The sequence below is a fragment of the Cyprinodon variegatus genome, unplaced genomic scaffold, assembly GCF_000732505.1.
Source record: "Cyprinodon variegatus isolate N-32 unplaced genomic scaffold, C_variegatus-1.0 Scaffold4, whole genome shotgun sequence".
Lineage (NCBI taxonomy): Eukaryota > Metazoa > Chordata > Actinopteri > Cyprinodontiformes > Cyprinodontidae > Cyprinodon > Cyprinodon variegatus.
In genome coordinates this window covers 1,853,148-1,867,483 of record NW_015150457.1, presented here as the reverse complement: position 1 = coordinate 1,867,483, position 14,336 = coordinate 1,853,148, and the positions used below count along the sequence as shown (strand labels likewise).

Below are 14,336 nucleotides of genomic sequence, written 5' to 3'. Positions count from 1 at the left end.
ATATATATATATATATATATATATATATATATGACTATTTTCAGTTTTGTGTTATTTAAAATAGCATAACAGATTCACAAGTGTGAAATAATTATATTTTTTAATGGGATGGTATGTGAACTTTCAAGCCGAACTGTATATATGCTATAATTCATTTGAATTAATAGCCCTCCTGTCAACAAATTCTTCTTCCTGGGGTGTTTGACTTTACTTCTCCTCCAGAATTAGCGTGAACTTCATGGCTGCTTCTCAGATGAATGCTGGTCTTCTTGATGTCTTCAAAACAGCTGCTTTGATACTGAGATAAATTTATACATCGACAAGCTCCACTTTGTCTTTGCCTGTCACATTAAATCACACTAAGATACACTGAATTTAGTGGATGTAACATCCATAGCACATCACATTTGATTAAAGGAGAAAGGGACTTTAAATTTTCTTTGGTTTTGGCATATTGTGGACTTAAGGAGGATGTCTGATCTTGAATACAGAGGTGGGAGATAGTGGATTACTCCACTTTTGAAGAAAAAGGTAAAACCAGCTGCCAAAGTTTAAAGTGTAAACTAGCAGCAGGTCTTCTACAAAATAGAGAAGTTTAGCCCGCATATATGTGAACAGTTAAAAAACACAAAATTTGTTATTAAAAAGCTCAGTTGTGATTTTGGTGTCTGATACATTTTTTATTTATTCCTGCTGAATATGCAAAAATGTGTATGAATGTGAGCAATATTGAAACGCACTGGCCTTAACTGTAAACAGTAATATGCTTAAAGCAGTTTTCATTAACAGAAATCGGACATCAATAAAGATAACTGAAAAGACATTTTATACAGCCTTTAATTCTTGACAATGCAAAAGTATAAATAATCAAAGTCTGAGTACAGTTAGGAACCCTTAGGACATAAAATAAAATATCCCTGGTAACAAAATTTCCAAACTAAAAAGAGCAAATGAAAAGAATACTTAAGCACTGGTTCTTTAAATTCTGGGTTGTCTGCAAAATTAGCAAGAAACTGGGATTTCCTGCAGACTTCACCTGATGCAACATCGTCACTCCTGTCTGTCTTTGCTGTAGCTACAATGCAGTGGTGTCACACCTAAAGGTCTCTTCGGGCTGTTCTGTGGTCAGTTGTTCTAAAAGTGTCCAATATTTCTTCACAATGTGCCAGGCCTGCCAACCCAGATCATAAAGCATCAGCTGCTTGGGCCCCTCAGCTTTGGTAGCAGTTTGAAAAAATAAAAAAACCTCTTCAGTGTGACACCTGCCACAAACCAGCTGACTAAGTCTTTAACACTGTTTGCTGGTTTCAGGTGGGTTAGGTGTCAAATGCTGGCCTAACCTTGCGACTACTGTGAGTAACTAAATGCATATTGTCCATTTGGATTCTGTATCCAGTATTCAAAATATAATGGAAGTGAATTATCCCTTTGATTAAATCCATTATTGTCCTTCGTGCTGTGATTTAAAAAATGGGGAGGTAGAAGGAAAATAGTGCATTGTAAGAATTATTATGAATAAAAATTCTGAAAAGTGTGGCATGCATTTAAATTTGAAGGGTTGGAACCCACTAAACTAATAGTCTATAGCATGGTTCTTCAACGTTTTCAGTCCAAAAGCCCTAAATTTATGTAATGGACCCCTTGTTTTGTCTGCCCTGGTGGTTGGGATATAAGTTTCAAACTTTTTTACAGCTGGTGAAGATGTGGTAACCTTTAAAACTGAAAATCTATAACAAATCAAGAATAACTCCAACTGGTACTTATCTGAAGGTTTCACATGGCAGATTTCTTTCTGGTTTAAATAATATTGACAACATTGAAACATTGATTTCTTTGTTGTAAAACAAATATTTTCTAAGCAGAATCACACCCTTCTGCAACCTCCCACGTTGCAGACCCCAGATTGCCCTGTATTTAGCTCCATCACTCCTCATACCAACTTCATAGAGCTTCCTTGTCGCTGTAAGAGAGAGCCTCCTCACAGCATGACTCCTCCGCCACCATGTGTGAGAATTGTGTGATCATAGGGATATAAACTGATAGTTTTCTATACAAAATGTTTACAATTTTTAACAAAAAGTTCATTTTGGTCCTCAATCCTGTCATGATCGGTTCTCTAATGGAGACCCAAAGATGCAGAACACCACTGACACCACTGAAAAGTTTAACAAGTTTATTTGCACAATCACACTGAATATGCAGAAGGCTGGTTCGGGCCTGGATTCTGGTTTCACCGGAGTCTGCGTGAGAGACAGCACAGTTAAGGACTGTTGACGGGGTTTGGTTTCCAAAGGTGCACAGATAGTACCTTGAGGGTTCTTGAGGTTCTCTTTGGGAGAGTCGCTGTTGGTTCTGGAGAAGGATTTAGTAGCAGAGTCCGTTAGCTGCTTCAGCGTCTCACGTCTAGCTTGAGCAGACCTTGGCCTTGGTTTCCCAGCTCTAGCCCAGAGCTGCTTGGAGGTTGTCTGAGAATCTTCAGGGTTTGGCTCTGAGGGTCGGCTCGGCAGGTTAGCTCTTCCAGAGCTTTCACGGAGGAAGCACGAGTTTCCTAGAGGCACAGAAACAGAGGTTAGAATCCAACTAGGAATTAGAGTCATGGAAAATCACTGAGATCTAGGCTTTAGCGCTGACCAACTGGAACAACACTGCGGCGTTGAGGCAAGGTCTGAAGACAGCTTATATAGTGGATCCTCTGATGATCTTGATGAGCTGCAGCTGTGCAGGAGGCTCCCTCAGAGGATCCACGGCGGACTCTGCTGGAGAAAGATGGGATTTTCTCCAGCTCCCAACAAATCCACCATCTTCCGTATGTTTGCTGCATCGGTTTTGGCTAAACGTTTTTCTACTGCAGTTTCTTTATAACTGTCTTTCATGAAGACCAGATTTATCAAGTTGTTCTATCAACAGATTCTCACACCTGAGTTTTGCATATTCTCTAATTTGTTATACATGTCATTTTATTTACAGGTGCCACACTTGCCACATCATTTTGAAAACCATGTATCATTTTCCTTCAACTTTCCACCTATTCACTACATTGTGTTTGTCTATTATTTTGAAACTCAGAAGGTGCAGGCAGCTTTTTAAGAAAACCAATCCATGAAGCCCTTTAATGTCCGGCCATGGCTGATAAAAGGTCACGAGTTCAATGGAAAAACCCTAACGTAATTACAGCTCCCAGAAGGTATGGTGTCAGTACCCAGCACCATGAGCCGCTACACGCCACTAATAGCAGTGCTAACACTCCTTAGTATTACTGTTTGGTGTTATGTAATCCAATTATATACGCAAAAGAAATTTCTGCTTTGAAATGGTATGAGTTTACTTTTCATATGTGTCTCTGTGTATCACAGAGACAATTTTTTTGAATAGTTTTATGAAGCAACAGCTGGTCGTGACTTTAAACAGGCCTCACCCGATAATGTTAACACATTAACATGTTGAAACAGAAGAGAAGAAGCTCACCACCATGGTGAATTTCTGGTGTGAATGAAAATCTTTAATGCCGTGAATAAAGGACACTTAAGCCGCCGCTCTTTTGAAATTCGAGTCGGATGTTTAAGTCGTAGTTGTGTGTTTTTGTAGAGATTTTCTGACACTGCTGTAATGTGGTGGACGAACACAAGCTGCCAGACTATTTTGGCAACCTACACCGCTGTCTCGCTCCTGCTCTGACCACAGATAGGAATCAGCCATCTTTTCCTGACCGAACGTGGCTACCGGGGTAATGTTACAGCCTTATTTTCCTCCAGCCACATACACAAAAGATTAGTGAAGCCATATCCAATATCACAGACTGTCAGGTCCCTTCCTAGTCGATGCGCTTAGGTCGGAAACCAATCTATATGCTAAGATTACATCATCAAAATAAAGATATACCCAGGTTTGCCTTTACATGCTTAGTATTTCCTTTCGTTATTTAACATTGAAGGAACAACCTTTTGATAATTTCTATGGTATTTTTTTCTCACATTTGAGTCCCTTATTTTCTTTTTAAAGCAGTCAAAGTTTATAAACCCAGCGGAGAGTCAGCGCCCACCCAGAGTTTCTCCGCTGGCTTGTCCTCAATGTCTGGCAGGTGATAGATCAGACACGGATGTTAACACGTGTTCCTCTGAAGAGGGGTGGATTTAGAGACGCGCTGACCTCTTTACAACCTCCTTGTACTCCAAACTCGCATTCATTTACACACATGTCAAATGTATATCACTGCTGACAGGCGTCTCGGAACGGGACCATGAGTTACGCGCTTCCCGCTTGCATGTCATCTTGGTTTCTTCTTTTCCTCTGTTGCCTTCACAGCTATCTGTGTGGAAACCCCAAACTGAGCACATCAGTGGTCCTGAATTGACCCAGCCTCGCACATGTTGTTGATTAGAGGGGGATTTGTGGTCAGGGTGGCTTTGTGTTAAACATGATGAAGGGAACCATGCCAGTGTTCACAGTTGTGGGAGAACAACTCTGGCCCTGAAAGGACTGGAGCAGGTGGGGGCCCCGTCTGTCCCCTTACATTCCTCCGGATTTCTTCAGCCCACCCAGCAATCAAACAAAATTCATCCAATACCAAATCCATACTGTAACTCTTCCCAGACTAACATACTCACCCTTCAGCAGTTGCAATGAAAGGGCAAGGCCTGTGTGCTTAGCTGATGGTGAGTGTGTGTTCAGGAGGAGGAGAGGGCGGGGGTGTTGCGGTGCGTCCCTCTGATTTTACCCATCTAAAATAGGGAGCTCCTAATCTCCCTTTGGCAGCGGTGGCCAGGCAGCCACTTCTGACACATTCTGCAGAAAGAAGCGCTCCTGACAGGTGAGGAGCTGAAAATAGTTGCGTGAGACTCACACACCTATTCACACACATGCATGAATATGCGTTTAGCGTGCACACATCGCTAAATGGGCCACATGCGCATCAGCATCTGTATGATTGGATCTCTGCAGAGATATCTGCATAAAAACAAAGTTAATACAACCATGGGAGGTTCAAGAATTTAGGGAAATTTGTTTTAGAAGGCGAAGTGTGTATGCCTGTTATAGGCATAAGGTTAATAAAAAAAGATCACGCATTCTCTTTGTCATGTTTCTATGTAATTATTTTAATTTAAATACAGGAAAGAGACAAATATAGGCCTGGTAAAGAATAAATTACATTGTATTTATAAAAATAGCAATATTTAATTATCATTTCTTTATTTTCTTTATAGAAAAAAAATCACATCTTCCTTGATTTTGTGGTAGATTTATTCTCTGAGTAATTTTAACCTTTTTAAACTATCAAAACTAACAGACCAGGCATCCTGTGATAAAAACAATCATGCCAGTAGAGGTTTCGAGCACTTATCGCTCTGCTCCTTTAGAGTACCAAAGGTATAAATTAATCTCTGATTAATTAGATGGGGCTTTGTGATTGCCAATGGTAATTCTGAAATAGTGTTACCTTTATAAGAATACTGGATTGGCTCTTTTATTTCCCGAGGACATCCATTTTGTGTCTAATGTGTCTATTTCAACTGGAATTACTGTATTATAGTGTAGCTTTTTTAAATCAAGTGAAAAGTGAAGTAGCTGTCTTTCAGCACCTTGAATGCCAGTAAGAAGCAGCTGCTTGCCTACCTAAAACAATCTGAAAAAAACTATAGGCACTCTGTCACTTTTTCAGTGTGTGATATATGAAGAATTTAAACAGCTGGGGAAGATGGCCATAAATTCATCTTTTGAAACTGGATAATTTTAAAACTTAGAATGGTGCAAACTCATCCATTGACGGAACTTGCACGAATGCCGCTCCCTGACAATTACATCCTTTTCACCAACCTCTCATTCCCGAGAAAATACTTTGAGCAATCATACAAATGAGCAAAAATAATGTTTCAGTTGTTTTTGCTACCACTTTTCTAATGTTACCCTGACTAATGTTTAATAAGTTTGCAGGGTTGCTGGCTCATCAAGTTTTAGAAACTTGCCAAACTTATAAAATAAAATTGAAAATTAAAAACATATGTTAGTATATATCTAAATATCCAGTTTACACATTCTTCCTTTTCTAACAGACCAGTAATGATTTAATGAATGTATAGACTCTAGATGCATTGCAGGGTTTTAGTCAAAAGGGACAAATAAAAGGCTATTTTGAAGATATTTCTCAGTAAAAACGTACATAATGTCTCTTTAAATGAACTGTTTCCCAGCTTTAAATGACCTGAGAATTTCAAAATGTAGGAAAGCAAAATTAGTATGAATAAAAAACAGCAAAAAAAGATATAGAGTACATAAAAACTCCAGAAATGATTAAAACATTTCTTTCTCTGAGCTTCTTGGCATCAATAAAGATAATAAATGTGACAGGGATTCCTGTCATCTCTGTCACTTATATCAAAAATAATCTCTTCATCAGCACACATATAAAATCAATCATAATCGGGATAGACTGAAGGTGTTGCTACACAAAGTGCACATCTATTTTACTTTGTTTTAAAAATGTGGACAAATATTGCCATGCAGCATGAAAACTGATACTAAAGAAAGTTGTATAGAGTGGTGCAGATTATAATCCCCTCAATTCTGCAACAAATGGCCTTTTCCCCTTGGGATGCTGATCCCCAGTATTGCTTCTTATCACATTGTTGGAGAATATAACAAAGTACTCCGAAGATCAGACAGACACAGCTGTATCAGGGTGGAGATGTGCACCTGATGCATGAAGGAAAGAGAAGCTTTCAGTAGACCTGAAACTGGAACTAAGTAGCTATTATTTCCTGTCAATGATTCATGAGTCAGTTCATACAGACCGTACAGACCTTGGAACTCAAACTGGCCTGTCTGGTCACTGGTTGTTTTCTGCAGCCATACAATATGATCCAGCAGGTCGCAGTGTTGATATTCAAAGTGGTAAAAGTGGTTGGCCCTCCTGTCTGTATAATAATACATTTATTATTTATACCTGCTGAATATGCAATATATCGCACTTACTTATCCATCACTTTCTTACAGTAATTCTATGCATTCTAGAAAAATAACTTTGAGTTGAGTTATTTGGAAGAGACAGGTACCCTGCCCAACAGAGATAGGCACCAGAACCCAACAACATTATTAATGGAGGGAAGGAATGTTAAAGTTTTTTTTACATCAGTTACAGGTACACGTGCTAATATTACTGAGTTAGGAAAGTATTTTAAGATTATCCTTATTTAGACAAGCATGAAACAATGTTTTTTTAAATGTTGCATCATTAATCTTCATTTACCTCTAAGATAAATGTTAAAAACAGCAGCCCAAACTCCATCTACTGCAAACCCTTCTTCTGGCTGCCTAACTGACTAATTAAAATCGCCTCCACATGTGTTCAAAGAACAAGAAGTCTATTTGCAAGCCTTATTGATTACTTTAAGGCGTACAAATGGAATACTGTGTTAGAAGAGGGGCTCTCGATTTAGCTTCAATCTGCCAGGCATAAAATGATCTCACTGTGTTTGCTGGGAAGAATGAGCTCCCTTCGGGCACGCTGGGTAATTAGGTTAGTGGATAGTCGGTGTCAGGAAATTGAAAGACCATCCTAATCGGATTCTTTTGTTTCCAAGGGAATCAAAGGAATTTATGTGCGTCGCTGGGAAATCTCACACGATTCAATTCTGCTTGACCATGTAAAATCTGTTTGCTCTCCCTCAGTCCTCAAACAAGTTTTAATGCGAGCTTGTAAATTCAGCACATAAGGTGCATCGAGCCTTTTGTCCTTTGTGATGGCTTTGGAGATAATCCCTGACGTGTCAGGAGTGTATGCTCAAATCTCCAAAGGACAAGCCTTCTTTAGAGCTAAAAAAGAGCTTACTCTTTAAAGAATCAGTCTTTTTTATGTTAGATATTATAAAATAATAAAAATCTTTGCACCAATAAATCAGCCAATGGTTAATATTTGCTAGCTTTTCAAAAATCAGTTTATTTTAGTTTCTCTTAAATGGATCACTTAAAGCTCAAACAAAACACTAATTGATTAAACATAAGAATTATTTCTAACATGATAATGTTAAAAACAACGCATATGTCTTATTTTGATTTTGATATACCGGTAGTATTATAGACTGAAGTACAAAAAAAAAAAACATATCCCCAGTAGCTCTTGATCACTTATTACACAGTATAATCTTCCTTTATTGTGTCTTGTAGTATAACTTTTGAACAATTAGAATTATAGTTTTGTTGCATATTATTTGAACAATGTGTTTTTGGCTCCTGAAAATATTTCCAAACAGATTAATTTATCTGGGAAATATGGAAAGTACATAGTGACATTCTCTCAGTAGTTGAATAGCAGTTTGCAGGACCATGTAGGGGAGGGGGCCATATAACTTGAGATAACTCTGATCACTATGCACTCTCTCTAACATCCCCTAACAAGAACAAAAATGAAAGGACAATTCTGTGTGACAGAAATTTTTGTGCCTTTATTCCATCTCAGGTTACGGATTAGCATCTTATGCTATGACAGGTGTTTGGTTATTATTCAGAAGTGGGTATAAGCTTGCAATCCCTTCATGTTCTTCTGGATTTTACCAAATCTGTGCATCTTTGTGACAAATAAATTGGGAAGTTGGGCCAAAGTTATTTGAGTTTTAATGTATTACACTTATCAGTTTAAACATTTTGATCCAAACAACATTTTGATATGTCAAACAGTGAAGTTTCTATTTTTTTTTTTTGCTTTCTTAGGCTCATCATCCCATTCTGATTTGTTTTTTTTCTTCTGTTCTGCAGGTGTGCGTCTGGACCGAGTGAGAGGTGGGAGACAGAAGTATAAACGTAGGTTAGATGCAGAGAATGGATCCTACCTCGGCCTCACTCTACCTCCCCCAGCAAAAAAGCCCTGTAAGTATTTATAATACCTATTAATTATAAAATAAAATAACCTACTGAAAGCATGTATGGATGTTGCAACTCCTAAAGCTGCAGCAGGTCTAGATTTCACATAATCATGATTCAGGTTTCAGGTTTATTATTGAGCATGAATTTTCGCTTTCAGTGACAAAGATTGTTTCGCATTTGCTGGTGGTGGAGCCGGAAAAGATCTACGCCATGCCAGATCCGACCATGCCTGATGGTGACATCAAAGCCCTGACAACCCTGTGTGACCTGGCGGACCGCGAGTTGGTGGTCATCATCGGCTGGGCCAAACATATCCCAGGTGAGGAGCAGCGAATGTGTTTGGATCGTCATCTCAAAATAATTATGAATTCAAACTTAATTCATACTACCTGAAGCTATAGGGGTATAGATCTACTGCAAAATCTAAAGGACGAAAGAGGAGTAGAAGGGTAGGTTTCTGTTTCTGTTTGTGTGAGCTCACTAAGGTAGTTCACCCTCCCATCACCACCTTCCCACTCACAGACATGCACACACAGGATAATTAACATCTGCTACTCATCTGCACCTCAGGGAGAAGCCAGTCCCATATTCTAAAATCTAATCAATAAAGAGCAGCTGAAACCTTTGATTTGACTGGGTGGGGTAGGGGAGTCTAGGGGCCGGGATCCGCCCCATGTCAATGTATTCCATTTCAATCCCACACTTAAAGAAAGCAATCCTCTTACTTACTTAAGGAGACCACACAGAGCCTGTGGAGGAATTGATTTATTTGGTAGAAACTGATGGACCCCCCCACCCTGCCCCCGCGCTTGCTGATTAATTCTTAAATAAGACATGTTATGCAAATGTTGACTTTTCTGTTGTTTTTGTCTCTTTTACTTAAAGCAGGCTCTTTGAACAAGAGCTTTTTTTAAACATAGAGTTAGATAGAAACATTTAAAGCTACGCAAAGCTCTTTATTTACTTGTCTTTTTGTAAAACCAAAAAACACTTTGACTCAGACAAACTTTATTGTCATTTTGTATGCACAGAGTCTATGCATACAGCTTAAAACTGTTTAATGATATTGCAGTTGGAGTAAGATAAATTACCAATATAAAGTGCAGGAGTGATCAGAGTGTAACAATGTAGGAGGAAAAAAAAAACTGTCTAAATAATGGTGCAAAAGGGCATTAATATGAAAAAATTCAGTGCAGTGCAAAACAACAATATTATGCAAAATGCAGTAGATACATTGAGTTGTGTCCTATTTAAAAGGATTATAAAACTTCAGCAACATTGGTAGTGCAAAATAATGTGATGCAGAGACGATTTTAGAGTTTAATAGTTGTTGCAGAACCTGCTGGACCTGCATCGGATGCTGCAAAGTCTCTTCCCACAGGGCAGCAGGAAGAACAGTCCATGGTGGGGGTGTTAGGGGTCACTAATGATCTTATGGGCTCGGGACACTTAGCGCTGGGATATATCGCTGGGAAATACTTTTCATTTATTTCTTTTAACGATATTGAAACAGTTGCATCTTCACATGTGTGTCTCATTACAAACTTAAACTAATGACTGATAACATACAGCATTTAGTGATATAATAGCACCTGAAACCCTAAATTCTGAAATTTAAATAAAAGAGAGAAAAAAACTGTATTTGCACTAATAAATTGATTTTGATGACATAATATCGAGACACAGCCACTTTGTTTATGATCTGCCTTAATCTGTATAGTTTTTATTAAAAAAGATTCAAACTTCAGTGTGTTTTGTTTTGTGAGTAATAAATCAAGACAAAGTGGTGCTTAATTATGAAATGGAATGTACATTTGTATGATTTTCCCAGTATTTTACTCAATCTTATTTATTCTATCGACTGACTCTGTTACACTTTGATTTAATAATATTCTATTCAGTTTATTTATATAGTACCAATTCACAACACATGTCATCTCAAGGCACTTTACAGTTTACCAGATCATACAGTCAAATTGATTCAAAGTTTTCTATCAAAACCAGTTGATTGCATCAACTCATTGACTCGAATGCAATCCCTCACACTAAGCAAGCATGTAGCGAGGGTGGAGAGTAAAAACTCACTTTTAACAAGAAGAAACCTCCAGCAGAACCAGGCGTCAACCTACCAAGACATAACTGTCCTCCTAAAGTGACAGACTAGGCAAGTAGAGTATTAATCAGATAAGAACAATCTGGAGGTACAGCTTATATTTGTCATGTACTTCACAACTTTGAAGGAGTGGCCAAACAAAAGCCATAAGACTGAACAATGTTAGGGGGGCAGCAAAGATGCAGGAAAGGATGATGTTTTAATATGGGACCAAACTTAGCTCTGCTCACCCAAAAAAAAAACATCCTGATGATTTAACATGGTAGTGGCACCATCATCCTGTGGGGATGTTTTTTTAATTAAATATAAAGCTGTAATTAGAAAATAAGCTCATAAAAGGAGGTCAAAGAAATAAACTGAACCCAAGCAAAAATGTAAACCAACTAAAAAAACAACAAAATACTGCCACACAGGAAAAGACATAACTGACCTCACAAAGAAATCACACAAGGGTATATATGATGGGACTATTAACAAACAATAGGGATAACTTAACAGCATGCAGTCACTAAATACACCAAACACCACATTGCAACAAAGCTTGCTAATAAACTAAGCAAAAAAAAAAAAAATAGAAAGAGTTCCTGAACATCATGTACAAATATTCTCTTAAATGGAAAAGCTTGTTTAACAAAAAGAAACTCCAAGTTCCCCCCTCTCTGGAAGGTAGCGGTGGTGCAGTCCAATCAGCCCACTGTATTTATTCCAACAAAAATTAACCGTGAGTTGAGAAAAATAAAAATACAAAGTAAAACCAATACACTCCGTCTTCCATTTTGACCTGCATGCTGGTCTTCCTGCTCTCTTTATAAACCCAAAATAAATAAACTTCATATACTTAAAATAAATACACTCATTAGTAATAACATTAACTACATATACTTTTTAATTCTAAATACATAAAGCCTGCAGTTGTGTATCTTAAATAAGTAAGCTAGAGAATAATGCAAGTCTTTTAGTTGTATTTGAAAATGATGCAAATAAAATCCTTTCAATTCACAATCACAATAAATTACTTTCAAGTTTTCGAGTAACACCAACAGATGAGTTCTGCAGGAAAATGATTGCATAGGATTTTATTAAGTCTAAATACAATTTTCGAGTGTTTGTAAAAAATATTTGAAAACCATAAAGTTATAGTGGAAGATTTTTGCAAATTTTTGAAAAGACCCATCCTCACAAAAAATGTACATGCACAACCCTGGACCCACGCCTGAGAGGGAACGCCTATTGAACACTTGCGAGAGCACGAGCCCATTTCTCCTCTTGCACGCTCTGCTTAAAAGTTGGTGTTTGCATTGCTCATACTAGTTTACTTTCCAAAATAAGATTTGCAATTTTTCCACTATGTCAGACTCACAAAGTGAAAATGGCGACGTGCACGTAGGATGGCCTCACTGTACATAAACATATAAACATAATGATTGACAAATAGGAGGACCATTTATTTTCATGATCCACCCTGAAAAAGAAAATCCGGCACTATACCTTTAAATGCAAAACCCTGTGTTTAGGTAGTGATTCTAGCGGAATACTAATGTAATAGATTATTCTGGTTGGAGCATTACACAATGTGGAGATAAATTAACTCTCTATAAATAATTCTGCACCTCACTCTTTGTTTTCCTGTGAATGTTGAGTAGTACCAAGTTCTTCCTTCCTATAGTGGCGTCACACAACTCAATTCATAATGCTGGATAGGTCATTTTATAGTGTAGGAATTGCCATAAAAAAAACATTTTTTATGCAAATTTGGTATAACTAGACAGTGATTTTTTTTCACAGATTATCTGACATACTACATGCTAACAACAACATAAGAATAACAGTATTTATTAATCATCGGCTAGTATTGCTATTAGGTTTAAGTTTGTGTTGGCACGTGGCATAGCAGCAGAGTGCACTCCCATACAAGCAGAGGGCAAGTCTCCTCATCACCGCTGTTCCAGGTTCGATTCCTGACCTTGGGCCCTTTGATGCATCCTTCTGCCCATTTCTTGTATGATCACTGCGAATAAAGACCACTAGTGCCACAAATTCTTCAAAAAAAAAATCCCCAGGTTTAATCATGAGCCCAGTTAAAAGCCTTTGAGTGTAATTCGGGGTTACATTACCTGTGTAGGACTATTGATCTTTTATGCTGCAACCATCTAAATCCAAAGCCGACAGAGATATTAAAGGGGCATGTGGCCCTCTGGGGACGCTTTACCCAGGGCCATCAGGTCAGCGTGTCACCAACTAATAATTAAGACAAAAAGGGGTCCCTACAGTTTAACAGTCCACGCCTACCATTACACTCAGCCCGCTGAGCAAATGGCCCTAACGATGAGGTAATAAGAGTCATTAGTGCAGATTGCTCCATTAATGTGGAAGTCCTTCAACATTCAGATAACGAAGAACCGGCGAAGAAACATGCTGCTCAGAAATATATTTTTTCTGCTTCATATTGTTATATTTTGAAGGGGATAACTTTGTTGAAAGACTATTTTTAAGTAATTCAAAGACTTTTTTTCTAAAGCTGTCTATTTAAGCTCAAGCTGTGATTGGTTCCTTGGTAGCATCTAAGTATGCAAACAGGTTAAAGACAATAGAGATGCTGCTGTCTGGAATCTGGACTGCTAATTTATCAAACAACTCTGTACATACATAAAGTAACCATGTTAAGGGTGCTGCTATCAGTCCTCACACGATACAAACATTACTGCCTTCCCCCTCTTACTTTTTTTTTTTTTTGCTTCAAACGTTCTCCCCTTATCTTACACACAGACACACACACACTCAGCCAGACTTCCTTGTTCTCCAGTTCCCCTGACTCTATCCCCTCCTCTCGCTCTTCTTCGCTCATATAGAGCCCTCTAGTCTCATTATTACCTCTGTCTTTTTATTAGGCCCATTAGGGCTCTTAGGAGGCCTGTAATGATGCTAAATGAATAGAGAGTGAACTGCTGTCTGTTTTAGACCCAGCTCTCAATGACAGCTTCAAGCTTCACTGCCAACCACTCACTCTCTTCACTGTGCTGAACAGGGATTCAATTTCTTATCGGATCTGTACTTGGGCTGTGCTGCTGCCTGGTCAGAGCCCTTTTCTTTGTGTTGAGGATTCTTGTAGCAATTTATGGAGGGTAGATGCAAAACAGGGTGTTTTTAATGTAGATTTATGTGGAGGATGCCGTATTTAATATGCAGTGATAAACCTTTAAGTCTGGGGCCTCACCGTAGCTGCTGCCTTCTAAACAATGTTGTGAGTTGATTCCTTGATCGTTTTTGTTGATTTGTGTATAGATTTGGCATAAAAGATTTAGTTTTTAACCAGATTTATTCTTCCTTGTCTAAATATTCAATCCATCCTTCATCCATTCATCCATCAAAT

The 14,336-nt window shown here is 38.2% G+C and overlaps 1 protein-coding gene across 1 annotated transcript in view; it reads left to right on the top strand.

Moving 5' to 3' along the window:
• Positions 1-14,336, top strand: part of LOC107083113 (steroid hormone receptor ERR2-like) — a 47,128-nt gene that overhangs the window by 19,591 nt on the left and 13,201 nt on the right. Inside the window, exons 4-5 of the mRNA XM_015372109.1 lie at positions 8,746-8,856; positions 9,011-9,172. Of these exons, the coding sequence (XP_015227595.1) occupies positions 8,746-8,856; positions 9,011-9,172 (273 nt within the window). The remainder of the gene's footprint in view (positions 1-8,745; positions 8,857-9,010; positions 9,173-14,336) is intronic.